General features: G+C 35.9%; 2 protein-coding genes across 2 annotated transcripts; one reads left to right on the forward strand and one right to left on the reverse strand.

Annotated features, from left to right (window-relative positions):
- Positions 1 to 8,107: 8,107 nt before the first annotated feature.
- LOC108723533 (nuclear pore complex protein Nup93) lies at positions 8,108 to 12,937 on the forward strand. Its single transcript, XM_018449357.1, has 7 exons — positions 8,108 to 8,401; positions 9,939 to 10,119; positions 10,219 to 11,182; positions 11,539 to 11,863; positions 11,941 to 12,297; positions 12,395 to 12,512; positions 12,609 to 12,937. Exons 1-7 carry the CDS (start codon positions 8,175 to 8,177, stop codon positions 12,918 to 12,920), a joined length of 2,484 nt encoding a protein of 827 aa, XP_018304859.1. The 5' UTR covers positions 8,108 to 8,174; the 3' UTR covers positions 12,921 to 12,937.
- A 315-nt stretch (positions 12,938 to 13,252) lies between these two features.
- Positions 13,253 to 15,075, reverse strand: LOC108723541 (ADP-ribosylation factor-like protein 2-binding protein). The gene is made up of 6 exons (XM_018449366.1): positions 14,877 to 15,075; positions 14,650 to 14,754; positions 14,053 to 14,159; positions 13,885 to 13,970; positions 13,682 to 13,784; positions 13,253 to 13,579 (listed from the first exon to the last, which is right to left on the reverse strand). The coding sequence occupies exons 1-6, from the start codon at positions 14,878 to 14,880 to the stop codon at positions 13,484 to 13,486; spliced, it is 501 nt and encodes a 166-aa protein (XP_018304868.1). The 5' UTR covers positions 14,881 to 15,075; the 3' UTR covers positions 13,253 to 13,483.
- Positions 15,076 to 16,986: the final 1,911 nt, after the last annotated feature.

Here is a 16,986-nt window from a genome sequence, read left to right on the forward strand (position 1 = left end):
GTATTTTTAGCTCGTGATGATTTTTTGTGTATTATATATATCGACTGATATTGCTAATTAACAGTAGGAAATCCCTAATTTATTGTAATTTTAATTGGTATCAATTTTTTACGTTGAGACAATTTCAGGATTCCAAATTTATATAAGGGAATGTTCGAATGCTATTATAGAATATGGATGAAGTTTCGATGATAATATTTTATTTTTCTTTCATATATTTTCGCATTTCAAACATTTTCAATAAATTCCTAATGGGCGAATCTAGTAGATTCCGAAAATTTCATCTATTACAACATGGATGAAGTTTTAACGATAACTTCTTTTTAATATCAAAAATTTTTGACAAATCAAATAGATAAATTTATCGTTGATTTCAAAAATTTCATTGTTGAGTTTTATGTTTTTGAAGACATGGACAAATCAACGATAATTTTTTTTTATATAAAATTTTTTTACAAGTTCAAATAAATTTGTCATAATTCATCAATTTAAAAAATTTCATTGTGTCATCTTTATTAATCCTTCATGGTCACACTGGGTTAAAATGACCCGAGCATTTTGTGAAAAATTTAATTTTAACACTAAAAAAAATCGTAAATGTGTATTAGAATTTAGCGTGAAAGACAATGTATATGTAACTTCAACGCTAAATTCTAATACATGTTTATGATTTTTTTTAGTGTTAAAATTAAATTTTTCACAAAAACGCCGCTGTTCCATTTTCTTAAAGGATGAAATTATGTACTGTATTTTTTTTAAATCATTGCAACTAATACTGTCGATTTGGTAACACTTTAAAGATAGTTCGGGTCATTTTAACCCAGAGTAATCATCGTATGGCTTTTTAGAAGTGTGACCATGAAGGGTTAAAACATAGACGAAATTTCAATGACAAATTATTTTTCCTTCTAGTGTTAAAAGTTTTCAATAAGTTTAAATAGATGAATTTGACGTAGATTTAAAAAATTTTATCATTGAGTTTTATCTTTATATAAACATGGATGAGGCTTCCACAATAAATTTTTTTTCTTTTATAATATTTTTTATGTCAAAAATGTTTAATAAATTCGAATTGGATTTGTCGTACATTTTAAGAATTTCATCGTCGAGGTTTCATCCGGTTACGATATGGCGTAATTGTACATTGTATTTATATGTATATCGTTCGCTGCGTTCGAACGTAATTTCATTCCACGCGAGCAAGACCAAGCTCTAACGCTTACAAGGCATTTAGATAAACAAATAGGTGGTTGTGAATGAAAGAGAAAGAGAAAGCGAGCGAGAGTGGTAGTATAAGATAGCAGTTAAATTAAAGTAGCGTAGTTTTTGTACCTGTTTGTAATATTTCTATATAACGTTAATGAGTGTGTAACTTTCGTGTAAAATGCACGAAATTAATGCGTAAAAATTGTATAATGTGCAATGACTGCAACTTTGTAATAAAATATTGATAAGCGTACTTCGCGTCTCGAATTCGTTGTTGCGTTCGTTATATCGAGTCCAATTAACATCGCGATGATCATCGATAAGCTCCTTTTTCAATTTTTTTTTACATGTATACATGCGGATAATGAATTTACACGATTCGGTTGCGTTAAATATTCCAAGTATTTTTTTCTCGCTAAATGTTTAGCTTCACGATTGCGGACGGGCCCCCGGAACATCCATCCTGCTTACGTAATCTGGCGTGAAGAAAAAAAAAGAGGAAAAGGGAGGAAAGAAACAGAGAGAGAGAGAGAGAGAGAGAGACAGAGTGAGAGAGACGAGGGTTGACACACCGTTCTCGCATCTGCGTGCATGCGTTTATCGATACGCAACCGCCGCGGACGCGTGTCGTCCGCATGTCGATTACATACGATCGGCGATAACCAGTTTACGCGCGTACACGCCGCGTCGATGGGGCCCTCGTCTATTGAAACGGGCCGCGTGCGATTCATATTCGGTTCGCCTGGAAGAGCGAGAGAGAACGAAGAGAGAGAGAGAGAGAGAGAGAGAGCGAGCGAGATGGCCTTCCGCCAATGGAACCGGTTTCTCAGTCGAGCTCAGATCACAAAGAACTCGGCCGCGCTCACGCGAGTTCGCCACCGCGCCGGAGCCCTCGGTTGCGGCCCCGACTTCGGGCCTCGTTGCCCCGACAATTTTCACTGATGTTTACATTTCTATCATTGTAACTTGGTTTTAATTTCGGTTCAAATCACTTTTTATCTTTTTATAATTCTACGGATATTTCAATTAAAAAATGATATTTTCCTAATTCTGAGAATTAGAAAATTGTATATTTTTTAATTTCAAAAATTAGAAATTTGTGAATTAAAGAATTATGTAAATTTGAAATCTTGCAATTTTTCTAATTCCAACAATTAGAAAAAGATAGAGCAAATTAAACCGAGATTGAAGTTAATTTTTTAGTCAATTAATTTTAACAGATCGATGTTCATTTTTACCAATGTAGATTTAATTTACTCTTCGAATTTTTTGGGGTGGAATCTCACTTCAAAAAGTGCAAATTGGGCGAGTCTTGAAAGAGTGACTCAATTTTCAATCTTTAAGAGTGAGATTTCACTCTATACGGAGTAAGATTCAATCTTACAATTTTAGAAAATATTCTTTATACTTTTCTGATTATCGGATATAGAAAAAGTAGGTTCTCAACCAAGATTAAATTTAATCTACATTGGTAGAAACAGGCATAATTTCTATACATTTGTAAAAATGAAGACATGAGACAATTTTCCTTCAATCGGATTGTCTCGTGAACCGGTGAAATCGAAGGAGACTCGCTCGCCGTTCCCATTCTAAATCGTAGATCGGAAAACGAATAAAGAGGAAGGATTAAGATGCACCTTCCACAAGAACTAGCTGACCCGTTCCGTTCGGTCGTCCGCACAAAGGCGATCCTTCGTGCGTTCGGCCGCGCGGGAATTCGCGCATATACATTCTGATACATTCCGAGTGTACGGCCTGCCCCTTTTGCCTTCCCCTCCCACCATCACTTCTGTATTTATCAGTTGCATCGTGCATCGCGGTGCATCGCCGCGGACGTTTCGTCAGGTGTTTCGAGCACTCAACCGAGGCACGCGATCAGGATCGGTTTATGGCCGCGAGGAGCCCCGGGATAGAGATCCTTAAATAAAAGATTGAACATCGTTTCGATGTTATCTTCTGATTGATCTGTGATATTTTTTAGGACTTGTTGAAGATAAAATGAGATAGATGTATAAGATAGGAGATGGATATCATTTTATCTTATGCATAATCTATCCCATTTTATCTTAAGCAGGTTTTGAAAAATATGACTGACCAAAAGTATGATATTCAATCTCTTGAGGCTCGAAAAAAAGAGAGACGAAATTTCTGACCATTTATTTTCTAAGATTTATAAGAATGAGGAATGTTTCGATCAATAAAGAGACATTCGACGACAGTCTCGGTAATTTCGTCGGGTTCCAAAACTCCCGTTGAAAAAGAAAGAAAAGACAAAAAAAAGAAAATCCATAATGGAGGCTTTCCTGCCACGTTCGAAAGCAAGTTCGCTAGTTTGTTGACTCCCATCACCGTCGATGCTACGGTCCTGATCGATACGGCCGATTCCCGCCGATTATCCGGGCGCGACGCTTCGAAAATCCTCCCCACGCTTAGGCCCTGCGCACAATAGAGGAAATACTAGGAACAGGAATAGATACTAAGATTTTAACCTATCGGATACCAGTTACACCGGAATACACGGTTTCTGATAGGTTGAAATCTTAATATCTATTCCTGTTCCTAATATCCCATACAGCACAGAATTTATAGCGATATCGCTGCAAAATCTCTGCAATACTGCTGCAACATGCAATGTTGCTGCAATATTGCAGCAGTGTTGCTGCAACTTATGTGCAATTTTGTGCTGTAGGGGATTTCCTCTATTGTGCGCAGGGCTTTATAGTCGGGTTCTTATCGCTGCTGTGTTACAAGCGCAATGAGAGTGCAATTAAAGCACTGCGTGGCAAGGCCGGATCCGGCCGGATAGATACGATACGTGCGCGTGACCTCGTGCCGATGCGTGCGTGCGTACGGAGATGCGAATGAAAGAGAGATAACACGTATCGAGAGAGAAAGAGAGAGAAGATCTTGAACCCACAACCGGCTTGTGGGTGTGACTGACTCATAGTACTATTACTATACTACAGTCGATGCTCGCGTATTCGTAGTACGATATTTCTCCCCCTCCTCCTCCTTCCTTTCTACTTTCCTTTGGAGCTTCTTCCCCCCCCCCTCTTTTCTCGCTCGCTCGCCCTTTCTCGTTTTCTCTTCTTTCTCTCTCGTTCTCTCTTCCCCTCTTTTTCTCATTTTCTCCCTCTCTCATTCCTTCTCTCTCATTCTTCATTCCTTTCTCTCTCTTTTCTCATTTTCTTTCTCTTTCTTTCTATTTTTTCGTCTCCGTTTAATCCTTTCTCTTTATCGCGCAATTTCCAGTCGGGAAACGAGATCCCGACAACGCACAGTTAAAAGGTTACACGAATATGCGCACGTGTTCCCTATGCCGTAAATTCTGTAAAATCTAATTTTTTACCATTACTGGAACGTGAAATGGATTTCCGCGAATTGATAAAAAATAAATAATCTAATATGGCTTCCCATAACGTTCAATTCTCGTCCCGTCTCTTGATTCTCCCGTCCAGCTGCGTGTCGCTTTCACGACACGCCATGTGTACAACGTCCCGACACGATGCCTGTATTACGTTATACGTTGACTTATCAGCTGTATCATAAGGGAAGGAAGAGCGAGTAACTTGAACCTGCATCGCACTGCACTCTTCCACGATGCAGTCATGCAAGCCAAGTTGCGCTGCTATATTAATGACTTTCCCAGCAACGTTAAGTAAGAATAATCAAGCATAAAGCGAATCGCGAAAATGAATTGTCCGATCTAGCTTTGTTTTTTCTATTTTTTCCCATTTTCTATTTTTTTTTCCACCGTATGACTCGTATATCTAATATTTATTTCTATCTATCTCGTATATGGTTTATCGTATATCTAATATTTATTTATTAAGTGAAATGAAACTTCACTTTCGAATCAAACGGTAATACGAATGAAAACGCGCACCCTCGTATTTGTTTTTCTTCCTAGCTTTATTATCTATCAATTATTTATAGAACTCTGCTCCACACGTAGAATCTATGTTGGGCGCGATTCTCTCAAAGGCCACCCCGGTGCAATCGGGAGATAAGTTAATCTCACTGAATAGGAATTCTCGCGGAGTGAAGAGAAAAGGAAGGAGAAGTAGAAGCGGCCCGGAGAAGTCGGATCGTCTCTAACCGGCAAGGCGGAAAAGAGAGGAAACGCATATACTGGCGCATTATGCTCGGCAGACATCGTAGGCGCGATTCCTTTTCTTCCCTCCTCAGCTCCCTCGGTCTTGTCTTCAAGTTTCCATTGCGCGAATGCGAGAGAGAAAGAGAGACAGAGAGTGGGGCAATCGAGAATGCATCTTAGACACAGAGCCTGACTTGAAAACTGACGAAAATAAAGCGGGATCCCCCTCAAAGTTTTATTCGTCGAGGTTCGCCGGGTGAAAAACCAGAACTTCAGTGCCTAAGGAAAGATACATAAGTCAACGAAATATCCAAATAATGTTATTTTGATTCTTAACGTCAATAAACAGTCGAATTTTGTAATAAAAAAATCATCTTTGACTCTCATGACGTTAAAATAAAGTCATTTTGATTTTTTCTTGACTGACTGGTACGCGTTTCTTGGGATCAGACGACCACACACGTTTGCGCGTCTCTTTAATGCCGCTCTTGATTATTCGCCCTTTCACCCCGTCCATTACGTTTCTTTCTACAGAGTATCGCGAATGAACTACGCAAAGATTTTTATCCTTTGTCAAATTTCGGAGGCAATTTTTAGGGCGAAAGTGGCCCACATAGTGGTGAAATCGAAATTCTTTTTGTCCGTTGGAATTCGTCATTTCGATGTTGACCTTCAGGTACCTCGATGAGGTCTTTCTTTCTTTTGAGGTCACTATGGCAAGAGCACGGCCCTGGCCGATCCGACGGATAGTCTACACGGCGAAAACTTGACCGAGGAGCATGACAAAGGAACAACCTTGAAGAAGAATGACCGCTTACTCCTATTAAATCGCACGTATCGGATGGTCGTTCCACTTGAGTGCAGCGTTTCCCACACAAAATTTGTAACTTTCAATAAACGCGCATCGCCTAGAGCGATGTTATTCCAGGAAAATTGGTTTTACAAATATATAATGACTATTTAAAAATATTAAACATAAAGTTGCGCTAGTGTGAGCGTACTGTACGTGTGTGCGCTCTGTATAATAAATGTTAAAATTATACTTATGCCTTATTCTTGCATATTGCGTATGTATGTATGTGTGTGTGTGTGTTTGTTTGTTTTGTTGGCATATATTATTATAGTAGCAATTTTGCTTGTACCAATGTAAATTATAGCGAAAGAAAATATGTAAAATAAAACTTTTGAAATTGCAATATTTGGAATTTCTTTTGAAACTTTTCATCTAATTACGTTTTATTTGATTATATTCTCTCCATATTTTATTGATTTTTAAAACTAATTAATTTTGTTGGTAATTGACATGACAATATAAAATAATTAACCGGTGGTCGATAAACCCGCCATAAATTTTGTTGATAGTTGGTAAAGTTATCGCAAACCTTATCAATGATGATTAATTAAATAATTACCAACTTGAGTTTGGATTACTCTGATAAAATATATTTTTTAATTTTAAAAAATTGACAAAGTATTACCGTAGAACAGACTTAAGGGGTTATACCTATTTGTAAACTTCAAAAAAATCGATTTTTAGATTTTGATATTTTCTTAAAGTATATATTCAAAAATATTCCCTGTAAATTTCAAGTCAACCAGACAAAAATTGACGAAGTGAGTTTAAAGGTATACTGGTTTGAACGTTTGGCGCAGGTATAGAACGGCAGCTGCGTCGCGCACAAAAGCAGTCCCTTTCTGCGAGTGTAACAATGGCTACGTTTACACCGTGCGCTTAGTCCGCGACCTATACGGCCGGTATTCATAGTCAGTTCTTATATTCAAGATCGTCTTAAGTTCAGCCTTGAAGGTGTCATGAACCAATCAGAGAGCCGCGTTAGCGTATTAAGACATTACTTAAGATGGTTTTGAAATAAGAACCGACTATGAATACCGGCCTTCGATAGGTTTCTTTATTTAATATACAGGATAAACAAGGACGTCTATTGTATAGGCCGCGGCCTAAATGCACGGTGTAAACGTAGCCAATATACAAGATAAACAAGGACGTCTATTGTATAGGCCGCGGCCTAAATGCACGGTGTAAACGTAGCCAATGGGTGCATTCAGTACGACCACTCACATGAGCGCTCAGAGAGCTCTTGTATCTGATTGGTCTATATTTTTAGTTCTAACAGAATATGCCAATCAGATGCAAGAGCTCACTGAGCGCTCAGTGAGCGGTTGTAGTACTGAATGCACCAGTCAGTGCGCCGATAGATTGATTGTCCGTCTTTGTCTATCTAATGCAGGGTCTACAATAGAAGTCGTAGCAGTCGTAGGGTTTTAAGTCGTAGAAAATTGACCAATCACAGTCGAATATGAGAAGAATAATCAACTATGATTGATCAATTTTCTACGACTTAAGACCTTTATAACGACCGTTATAACTTCTATTGTAGACCACGCATAAAGGCCATTACACGTACAAAAATTTTAGTCGTAATCGTAAGGTCGCAAGTAAATCGACCAATCACAATCAAAATTACGATCTCGCGTTTAAAAACGCTCGACTGTGATTGGCCAATTTGCTTACGGCCTTATGATTACGACTAAAATTTTTATACGTGTGGCCTTAACAGATCGAAATCGTGGACATTACCGACAGAAGTGTAAATATTGGCTGCTTTCCTTTTAGGAGACAGTCGATATAAAAATTACTGTCACAGGCTTTTCTCTGATCTAGGGATTAGAAAAAGATTAATTTTATACGGTTACAGCCCTGAGTTATCCTAGAGATTTCTAGAAATATATTCGCGTTCGCGGCTTGTATTTTATATTTCGTGGTTCGTGATCTTTTGCCGCGTGATTTTATAAAATCCGTTTTCACCGGTTACGATAACCTACAAATTTGTAAAGCTGTCAGATTAGGAGTATGGGCGATATTGGTCACGCGGATATGTTGCCCACCGACACCACCCGACTGGCCGCTGATTCCGGCTTCAGCGAATTGTTGAGATCGGCAGAACAATTGTCTGCAACCGTCGAGGGAAATGAGGATCTACCGCAGGTAGAAAGAAATTTGCGACAAATATTAGAGGCGTCCAACGAGCTATGGTCTCGGGTTACGCAAACAAGCACACAGGACAACGAGGCACAAGCGTAAGTTCATTCTGGCGGTTTTTTCTAGTGCTCGGAAACATCAGACGATTTGACAGTATTCGGACAGTTCGAATCTTAAGTTCGAAAGTTAAATAGTTCGGACTGAATGTATGTTCGAACTATTTTAATTTACTTCAGAGCTGAAAGCTCGAAATTATTACATTTCGAACTCAGACGTCACAAGTCGTCCTCAGGATCATCCTGAATATGTCCAGGATATTTGTAGGATATCAATAAATATTTTATTGATATTTAAAGGAATTTTATTCAACTGCTCTTTTGTTTCCAAGGCATACTATGTTTGTTTACTGTCCGAATCGTCCGAACTTCAGACATAACGAATTGATATTTTATGCTGATCGCTGCTTAAGCTCGAATTGTGCGAACTGTCCGAAATATTCTAATTAGGTGCTCATTTTTTTAAACTTCGAACTATTCGAATAGATCGAATATTCAACATGTTCGAATCTTTTGTCTGAGCCCTAGTTTTTTTCTAGATACATATGTTAAATTTTTTATAGACTTCACAGCAATTCAATATTACTTTTTGCTCCAATTGTTTTGCTGATTACAATCGAAATATTCCATATGTTAAATATACTTTCGAGCAAAAGACACAGATAATATAGTGTAACACAGTGAATCATTACATTCTTGTTATTTACCAATTTTAAACAAAGATGAAATGATTGAGCAAGGTACTCGGATGATAGGACGTTTTTCAGCAAGAGACACAAATGACATTGTAACATGAGTGGATCATTTCATTCTTACATTGGCAAACAACAAGAATATAATGGTTTATCAAGTGGTTCATTATTATACTGAGTTTCTTACTAGAAAGCACTAACAGCGAATCATTATACTCTGTTATTTGCTAATGTAAGAGGTCGCGGTTAAAATCTCATTATGAATGCTTTGAAGTATTTGATTGACCAATTAGAAGAAAAAATTTTATAAATTGATCAATCAAAAAATGCTTTACAGCATTTGTAACATTGGCAGCATTCAACAAAGAAAACTAATCAATTATTACACTTAGTGATTCTTTAATATGATTGATTCCTGTCTTTAGTTTCTTTACTGGATCTAAATATAGGAACCATATTAAAGAATCACTAAATACTAACTGATTATTTTTCTTTGAGCATAGTCATTGCGTTAACCATATCCAGAATAAAGTGATCTATTGTACTTTCCAGAGATACAACAAGAGATACAGCAAGTGTCAAACAAAGTTGACACAGCAGTGAATCATTATATCTTTGTTGTTTGCTAATGTTAAATTAAATGTTTAACTGCTGTATAAACTGCTAGTATTATACGGTGTCACGTATGTTTTTCTAGAAAGCACTCACATATCAAGAGACACAGTAGTTGATACAATGTAAGACAGTGAATTATTATATCTTCGTTTGCCAATGTAAGAATGAAATGATTCATTGTGTTATACAGTATCATTTGTAAAATGCTTTATACCATCTGAATACCCCTTACTGGAAAATATCCAACATTCATATAAAAATAAATGTTTCAGTCATGTCTTACTGGGCTCCCGAGGAGTAGATCTATCTCAGATTTCGCAGAAGTTAAACTCGCTCAGTGCAAGACGCACGTTTGAGCCATTAGATCCTATTGCAGACACCGACATTGTTAGTTATCTCAGGAATGAAAAAGAAAATGCGATTCTTTCCATCATCGAACAGGTCCATAAGGACGTATGTAAAATATAATAATTAAATATCTCTATATGTCTATATTAAACATCTATATATCTGTATGCCATGAAGAGATTAATATTTGATTTACTCTTTCAGACATTTGAGCTTACAAGGGCTCAACAAATGGAACATATGCTGGGTGAATGGAAGCAAATGCGTTTTGAGATAATAAATGCCATGACTGCGCCGTCTGGCGAGCTGGTGGATTTGCGTGGTGCTCCGCAGCGTACAAAATTAGCCGGTTCGATGATTAGCGGTCTCTCCAGCATAGAAGTTGCCTATGTAAAGGAGTTGCAGACTTATAACGATCATGTACTCAAAGGTGTAACGCGGCCCAGTTTATTTAATGCGTTCCATAAAGCTTCCGAGTCCTTTAACGACAAGAAGATTGTGGATCTGTGGCAAATGGTGAAGTGTATGGTCGATATTCCGCCAACACCTAGAGGAGATCAAATTAAATCCAGAAGCAGTTCCGCAATTGAACAGAGAATTGTCTCACAAGCCAGAAAATACTTGGAAAATCGATATAGAGATTTCATGAACTCCATAATTAATGAGAATTTGGTTCAGGCGAAACGAGGGGGTGTTCCAGGCACTGTACCCTTGGTCAAGAGCTTCGTGGGTGTCAAAGTACAAAATCTGAGAGATTTGGAGGATACCAAGATGGAAGATAAACCGTTGTGGCCGTTAGTGTATTACTGTATGCGATCTGGAGATTACAAAGCCGCGCTGCAATGCCTGAATCAATGCGGTACCGAATTTCCGGAATTTAAAGCGGCTCTCGAGGAAGCTTGCGACGATCAACAACATCGTCCGAGCAGTCGGGCTGAGTCCATCCTAAAACTACACTACAGGAAACAAGTACGATCCGTCACTGATCCTTACAAGAGAGCAGCATATTGCGCGTTAGTTCCTTGCGAGTTGGATGATTTCCATTCCGAAGTAATATCCACAGCCGACGATTACTTGTGGCTAAAGTTGTGCCAAGTGAGAGATCAAGCGGACGTTGAGAATAAACTTACGTTGGATTATCTGCAGACTACAATTTCAGAAATATATGGTAATACTAATTTTTTTTAGATAACCGATAGTCTTTGGCCGGTATTCATAGGCTATGTTTACATCGTGCGCTTAATCTGCGACCTATACGATAGGTGTCTTTGTTTAACCTACAGGATAAACAAGGACATCTATTGTATAGGCCGCGGCCTAAATGCACGGTGTAAACGTAGCCATAGTCCGTTTTTATTTCAAGACTGTCTTGAGTAATGTCTTAAGACGCTAATGCAGCCCTCTGATTGATTCGTGACTTCTTAAGACTATACTTAAGACTATACTTAAGGTCTTGAATATAAGATCTGACTATGAATACCGGCCTTTGGGATTTTTAGAAGTCTTAATCGATGCTATTTTTAGGAGAAACTTATTATCACGCGCACGAACAGCCGTTTTTGTACTTCTCGATGCTGTTTTTAACTGGGCAGTTTGAAGCAGCAATAGAATTCTTAGCGACGGGTGCTGGAGCGAGGCATTTACCGCACGCTGTTCATCTGGCAGCTGCTATGCATGAACATAACTTGTTGGCTGTCAGTCAAAGCGTTTTAGCACCTTTAATAAGTGTAGATCCCGCCGATAAGCCGCCAGCGAAAAGATTGAATTTCGCTAGACTGATATTGTTGTATGTTAAAAGATTTGAATCATCAGACCCAAAAGAGAGTCTTCATTATCTATTTTTATTGAGGTATGATTCTTAATTTCTGATTTTAAATCAACTGTTACATTATGAGCGTGATAATCATATTGATGTTTTGTTTTTAGATGTATGAAGGATCCATACGACCGTAATATGTTTGCCGCATCTGCCGCAGAAATGGTAGTAGATGCTTCTCCTGCAAACCGCGTTTTGTTAGTCGGAAAACTTGACAAAGATCGCAGACTTCCAGGGATTTTGGATCAATTCCAAATCAATACCGACGACGTGATAAATATATGTGCCGAAACATTGTACAGAAAAGGTCTGCTGGAAGATGCAGTTATGATGTACGATTTAGCTAGGAATCATGAGAAGGTTCTCAGTTTAATGTGTACACTTTTGACGCAAGTTGTTAGTCAAAGAGGACCGCCCGGTTCTCTCAGAGGACGATTACAAGCCACAGCAATAAATATCAGTACAAGGTATAATTTACGTGTCTGAAGAAATTTGTGTCGATCATGCAAATTTCTTTAAATTTATAAAAAGCTTGATATTCATGATTATCGTAAATCTTTTCAGATATAAGGATATTGCAATCCAAGCGCCTTCAGAAGTAGTATCTTCATTTTATACATTGAGAGACCTTATGGTTTTCTTCGATCAATTCCACAATGAGCAGTATCAGAGCGCGCTCAGAGTAAGTATATTTTTAAGTAAATAGATAATATGTTTAGGAAATGTCACTAGTCAGCGCTTAGGAGAGAAGATTTAAATAATACTATATTTTCTTTAGACAATTGCGGATTCGAAGATGTTACCTCTTCAAGTAAAAGAAGTTGATGAAAGAGTGAATGCCTTACGTCGAGTATCGCCCGAAGTGGCTGGCACATTAGCTGATGTTCTTCTGGCCACTATGACGATATTGTATCGTCAGTATCAGAAATTACGATCGGTAGAACCAGGTGATAAAATTGCGAGGGAGCAGCAGTTACACGATCTCCGAGAGCAAGCCCGAGCGTTAACGAGTTTCGCGGGAACATTGCCATATCGCATGCCAAACGAGACGAACAGCAAACTTGTACAAATGGAGATTCTCATGCATTAGAATCGAAAATTTATATACAGCAATCATGTAATGTAATAATTATATAATGTCATATAATAGTTAAAATTATGTAGCAGTTATATAATTATAAATTCAAATATTATATTCTGTGTTTGCTGGGTATTTTAGACTATTTAAGTATAGTCTATATATTTGCTAGTTAATTTTATTTAAAAAGTTTGTTCTTTTTATTATAGATAAATATTAAAAAATTTTAGTTCTAATTTAAAGTGTAACGAGTTTGCACTTATCTCATCAGAGGAGTAATTGACAAAAAACAAACTTTCAAAGATTCAACATTTCGGTTTAAATCTAAATATTGTATTATATAGATCATATAGGATGTTGCAAGACTCTGTAAAATGCAAGAAAAAACTCCGTATGATACTCGAATTATTTTTGTATTTCTATTTGTAAATGTACGTGATATACTGAATATAGACTTTTGCAAATACATTATCCGTTAATTTAATAAATACTGAACACAATGATTAATATTTTCAGTTTATATCACATTTTATGCCGTCTTTATTCCTCTAGCTTTCATCTAAAACTTATTTGTATTATCTTGATGGATCTTTGCAGTCTTCTGCATTACAGGATTTCAAAGACGTTATGGATATCCCACAGCTGAGATCTGCAACCTTACCTTCTTTCACCTGTAAAGAACTTTTTGTTATATACATATAGTCTATTTTTTGTTATATTCATATAGTCTACATGTAAACTATATGAAAAAAAATTAGGATGATTTTACATACCGCTCTATAATCCAAGAACATTTCCTTAAAAGCCAAGAAATCTGTTATTGTTGACAGTACCTCAAAAACTTCACCTTCTAGCTCCATCTGCTTCTGCTTCTCACTGAGTTTTATCACATTGTGCAAGCATGCAAGAATGGGAAAATTATTAGATAAAAGTCTGAAATTGTTCCTATTATTGACAATATTTTAATTATAATCACTTTAGTTGGTGTAAAAGAGTGTCTACTGTGAACTGTGGCATGACTTTCTTTAGATAATCCACAATGTATGCCTCCACGGCTTTATTCTGAAATATGTAAAGTGCGTTTCAGAAAATTGGCAGCAAATCAAAGAACTTCGATGTTTTTAATGAAAATAAAAAAACTCACATATTCGTTAAATATATCGGTATAAATTAATTTATTATCTTCTACTGGTTCAAAAACGTCCCAGTACTTTTCTAAAAATTTATTCTGAAGGGCTTGAAAGTCTTCCTCTGAAAGATTGATTTGTTAAGTCATAAGTTAATTAAGAGCTTAGATTAATTGATCCTACATTACCAGTGTAATTTTTTTAAATGTAATTACTCACGTGAGATGTTTCCAATACTCTAATATTATATTGTATTTTCATTCTTAATGATTTACAATTAAATAAATATTGATAATGTTCTATGCATCCTTTAAATACAAATAAAAGCTAAAATTTTTTTAAGAGAGAAGTTATTAAATAATTTTGCTAAATATAATATATATAAATAGTATCTACACATTTAGCAAACTTATGAAGCAGAGGTGTCCTGGAAATCTCACGTGAGTAATAAAGAATTAAAAACTTTAATCCTGATGTGTTCAAATTGACTATATATAGTTGAATCAATTTGATTAGAAAACTTTAAAAAATAAAAAAAAATAGAAAAAAAATCTTACATCAACAGACAGTTATAATCGATTAAACATTGATTTCTTCGGAATAATAAGTTATACCTAACAATAAGTCCTCGATATGTCCAATTACTTCGTCGAACGAACGGTCCTCTTCGCTCCTTGAAATTCGCTTTTCATCTTCCGGATTCGACAAATTCGGCTTGTCTGTTTGAAACATTTATTTTGATAAAAAAAATTATTGTATAAATATTTTTTGCATTATTGAACGAGTGAATGAACACTGCCCTCTCGAAATTAAGTAAATACAATTATTAGTTGACACGAACCCATGTTTTTCTCTTTTTACTAAGGCGCGTAAAAATAAGGCACTTGCTTAAGCTACAAGATAAAATCGCCTTGATCGTAAATTAACAGTTTCCCGTCGAATTACAGATTAAATTAATAGTTGCTGTGTGCAACGACGGAGACGACCGTTTTATCGATTAGAATTTTTGCGAGGTTAGGTTCAGTTAATACAAAAAATAAAACAATTGCTGCATTTGGGGAGGAATATAAAAGTTTTATTTTACATGTATCGCGATATTAGTTGTGAATTAAATTTTAATTGCTTGTGTTAGATATTTATAAATAAATATATAAATTATAGCTGTGCAACCGAAGAAGTTTCGTGACGTAGTATCAGAGGAAACCAATAGATGACAACCTTCAATTTCTAGCTGCAATAATAAAATTCATGCAATAGATGGCGACACCGTTCAATTTTTTCCATTTGCAAAAAGAGCGGTATAATTTATAAAATGCGTATTTTGATGCATTCTGCAAGAAATATACGTATTGAATTTAATTCATGAGACTCGCTACTTTTCAAACTTCAAACTTGATTTTCTCTAGTAAATTAAATTTGTATTTATTATTTCTCGTCCCAAACAAAATAATGAAATCATTTTTAATCATGATTTTGAAGCTATTTTGATATCAAGACTCTTTGTTCTGCTTGAGCTACTTAATTATTTTTTGCATTCGCCCTTCGGTCACTTTTCAAATTGAGTTTATCGCATTGATTACATTACCTCGCGATTGATATAGTTTATATAAATTTCAGAAAGAAATTATAGTTAAATTGCGAACAATAAAAAATTCATAAATTTAAATAATTTCAAAATGCAATGCAATATTTCATTTTAGCGAACTTGCCAAAATTTGTTTCGCAATACGCATGCATTCAGGCTGAAATTCTGCGAATAATAATTATAATGAAATAGCAACATATAGATGTATTATATCGCACACTCCTGTTCTGTATTAATAAAATAAAATTTATTATAAAAAAGTTATCATTATCCCGATATATGTATATTTTTTATGTCATGATCGCTTCTGAACAATTAATTACAATCTCTCTAATCAAATCTTTGCTACTCGATAAGAAAAGAGCCGTTGCTGCAATGCTGTTGCAATGGGGAGAGAAAATTCGCGGAGAAAATTCTTCTGCCCACTTACTACATAACTTATATAATGCGCGCAACAATTTCATACCCCATGGAACAACTTCATAAATTGGAATCTTTATCGTCGTCCGTGCTTGGCGCCAATATTTATGGAATTCGTACAAACTCGAGAGAGACCGCTTACGTGCGTCACGGCGAAATGCTGTGACGCAAATAGAATCATAGAGTACGTCGAATTAAATTTCGATGTGAATGTCGTTGTTGACGTATCGGGTCAGGGCGAAACGATTTCCAATTTACTCGTGATATTCGGAAAAATCGTCAGGGTTCGTCGGAAAATAATATCGTTTTGTTTTTTAATTCGGTGACTTTAATTATTAAAAGTGATATACATATCTTATAATTCGTCCCTTCTTCGACGTTAATTATTTCTAAATAAACGGCGATAATGTGAAGAATATTTTTCTTTTTTTTTTTTTGAAACGATAACGCCTGTCTTCAATTAAATAATAATAAAATGTGTGTATGTGTGTGTGAAAAGTTCTGAAAATAAATCAATAAAAAGAAGCAAGGTAGTCAATAAGAGTCCATGTACAATGTAGACATTTATTGATATCTAAGAAACACACCAAGTGAAAAGAAAGTTAAAATGACTTTATTTTGACTTTGACGCCTTGAAGGTAAAAAAATGATGACTTTTTTGTTACAAAATTTAACTATTCATTGACGTTAAGAATCAAAATAAAATCATTTTAATTTTTTGTTGACTTTTATGTGTTCCTTGAATAAGATATTTATTGGTAAGATTATATATAATTTGTAATTACGTTAAAAAACGCTAACATTTCCGCGGCCTCTGTAGGTTTTGATCTTCCTTGTCTCTTTCATCCGATGAGAACAGGTTATCTACATTAAACGTATTTTACATGGAGTACGTGAACAAAAATTTGTTTGACATGATATCTATATGAATTTAACATTGTAATTT

The sequence above is a fragment of the Mycetomoellerius zeteki genome, unplaced genomic scaffold (assembly GCF_001594055.1).
Source record: "Mycetomoellerius zeteki isolate Tzet28-1 unplaced genomic scaffold, Tzet1.0 scaffold244, whole genome shotgun sequence".
Lineage (NCBI taxonomy): Eukaryota > Metazoa > Arthropoda > Insecta > Hymenoptera > Formicidae > Mycetomoellerius > Mycetomoellerius zeteki.

Coding starts and splice junctions, on each gene's coding strand:
- LOC108723541 (XM_018449366.1), bottom strand. Junction 13,971..14,052: donor CCGATATATTTAACGAATAT/GTGAGTTTTTTT, acceptor TACATATTTCAG/AATAAAGCCGTGGAGGCATA. Junction 13,580..13,681: donor TGTTCTTGGATTATAGAGCG/GTATGTAAAATC, acceptor AGTTCTTTACAG/GTGAAAGAAGGTAAGGTTGC.
- LOC108723533 (XM_018449357.1), top strand. CDS start 8,175: ATGGGCGATATTGGTCACGCGGATATGTTGCCCACCGACACCACCCGA. Junction 11,183..11,538: donor TACAATTTCAGAAATATATG/GTAATACTAATT, acceptor TGCTATTTTTAG/GAGAAACTTATTATCACGCG. Junction 11,864..11,940: donor CATTATCTATTTTTATTGAG/GTATGATTCTTA, acceptor TTTTGTTTTTAG/ATGTATGAAGGATCCATACG.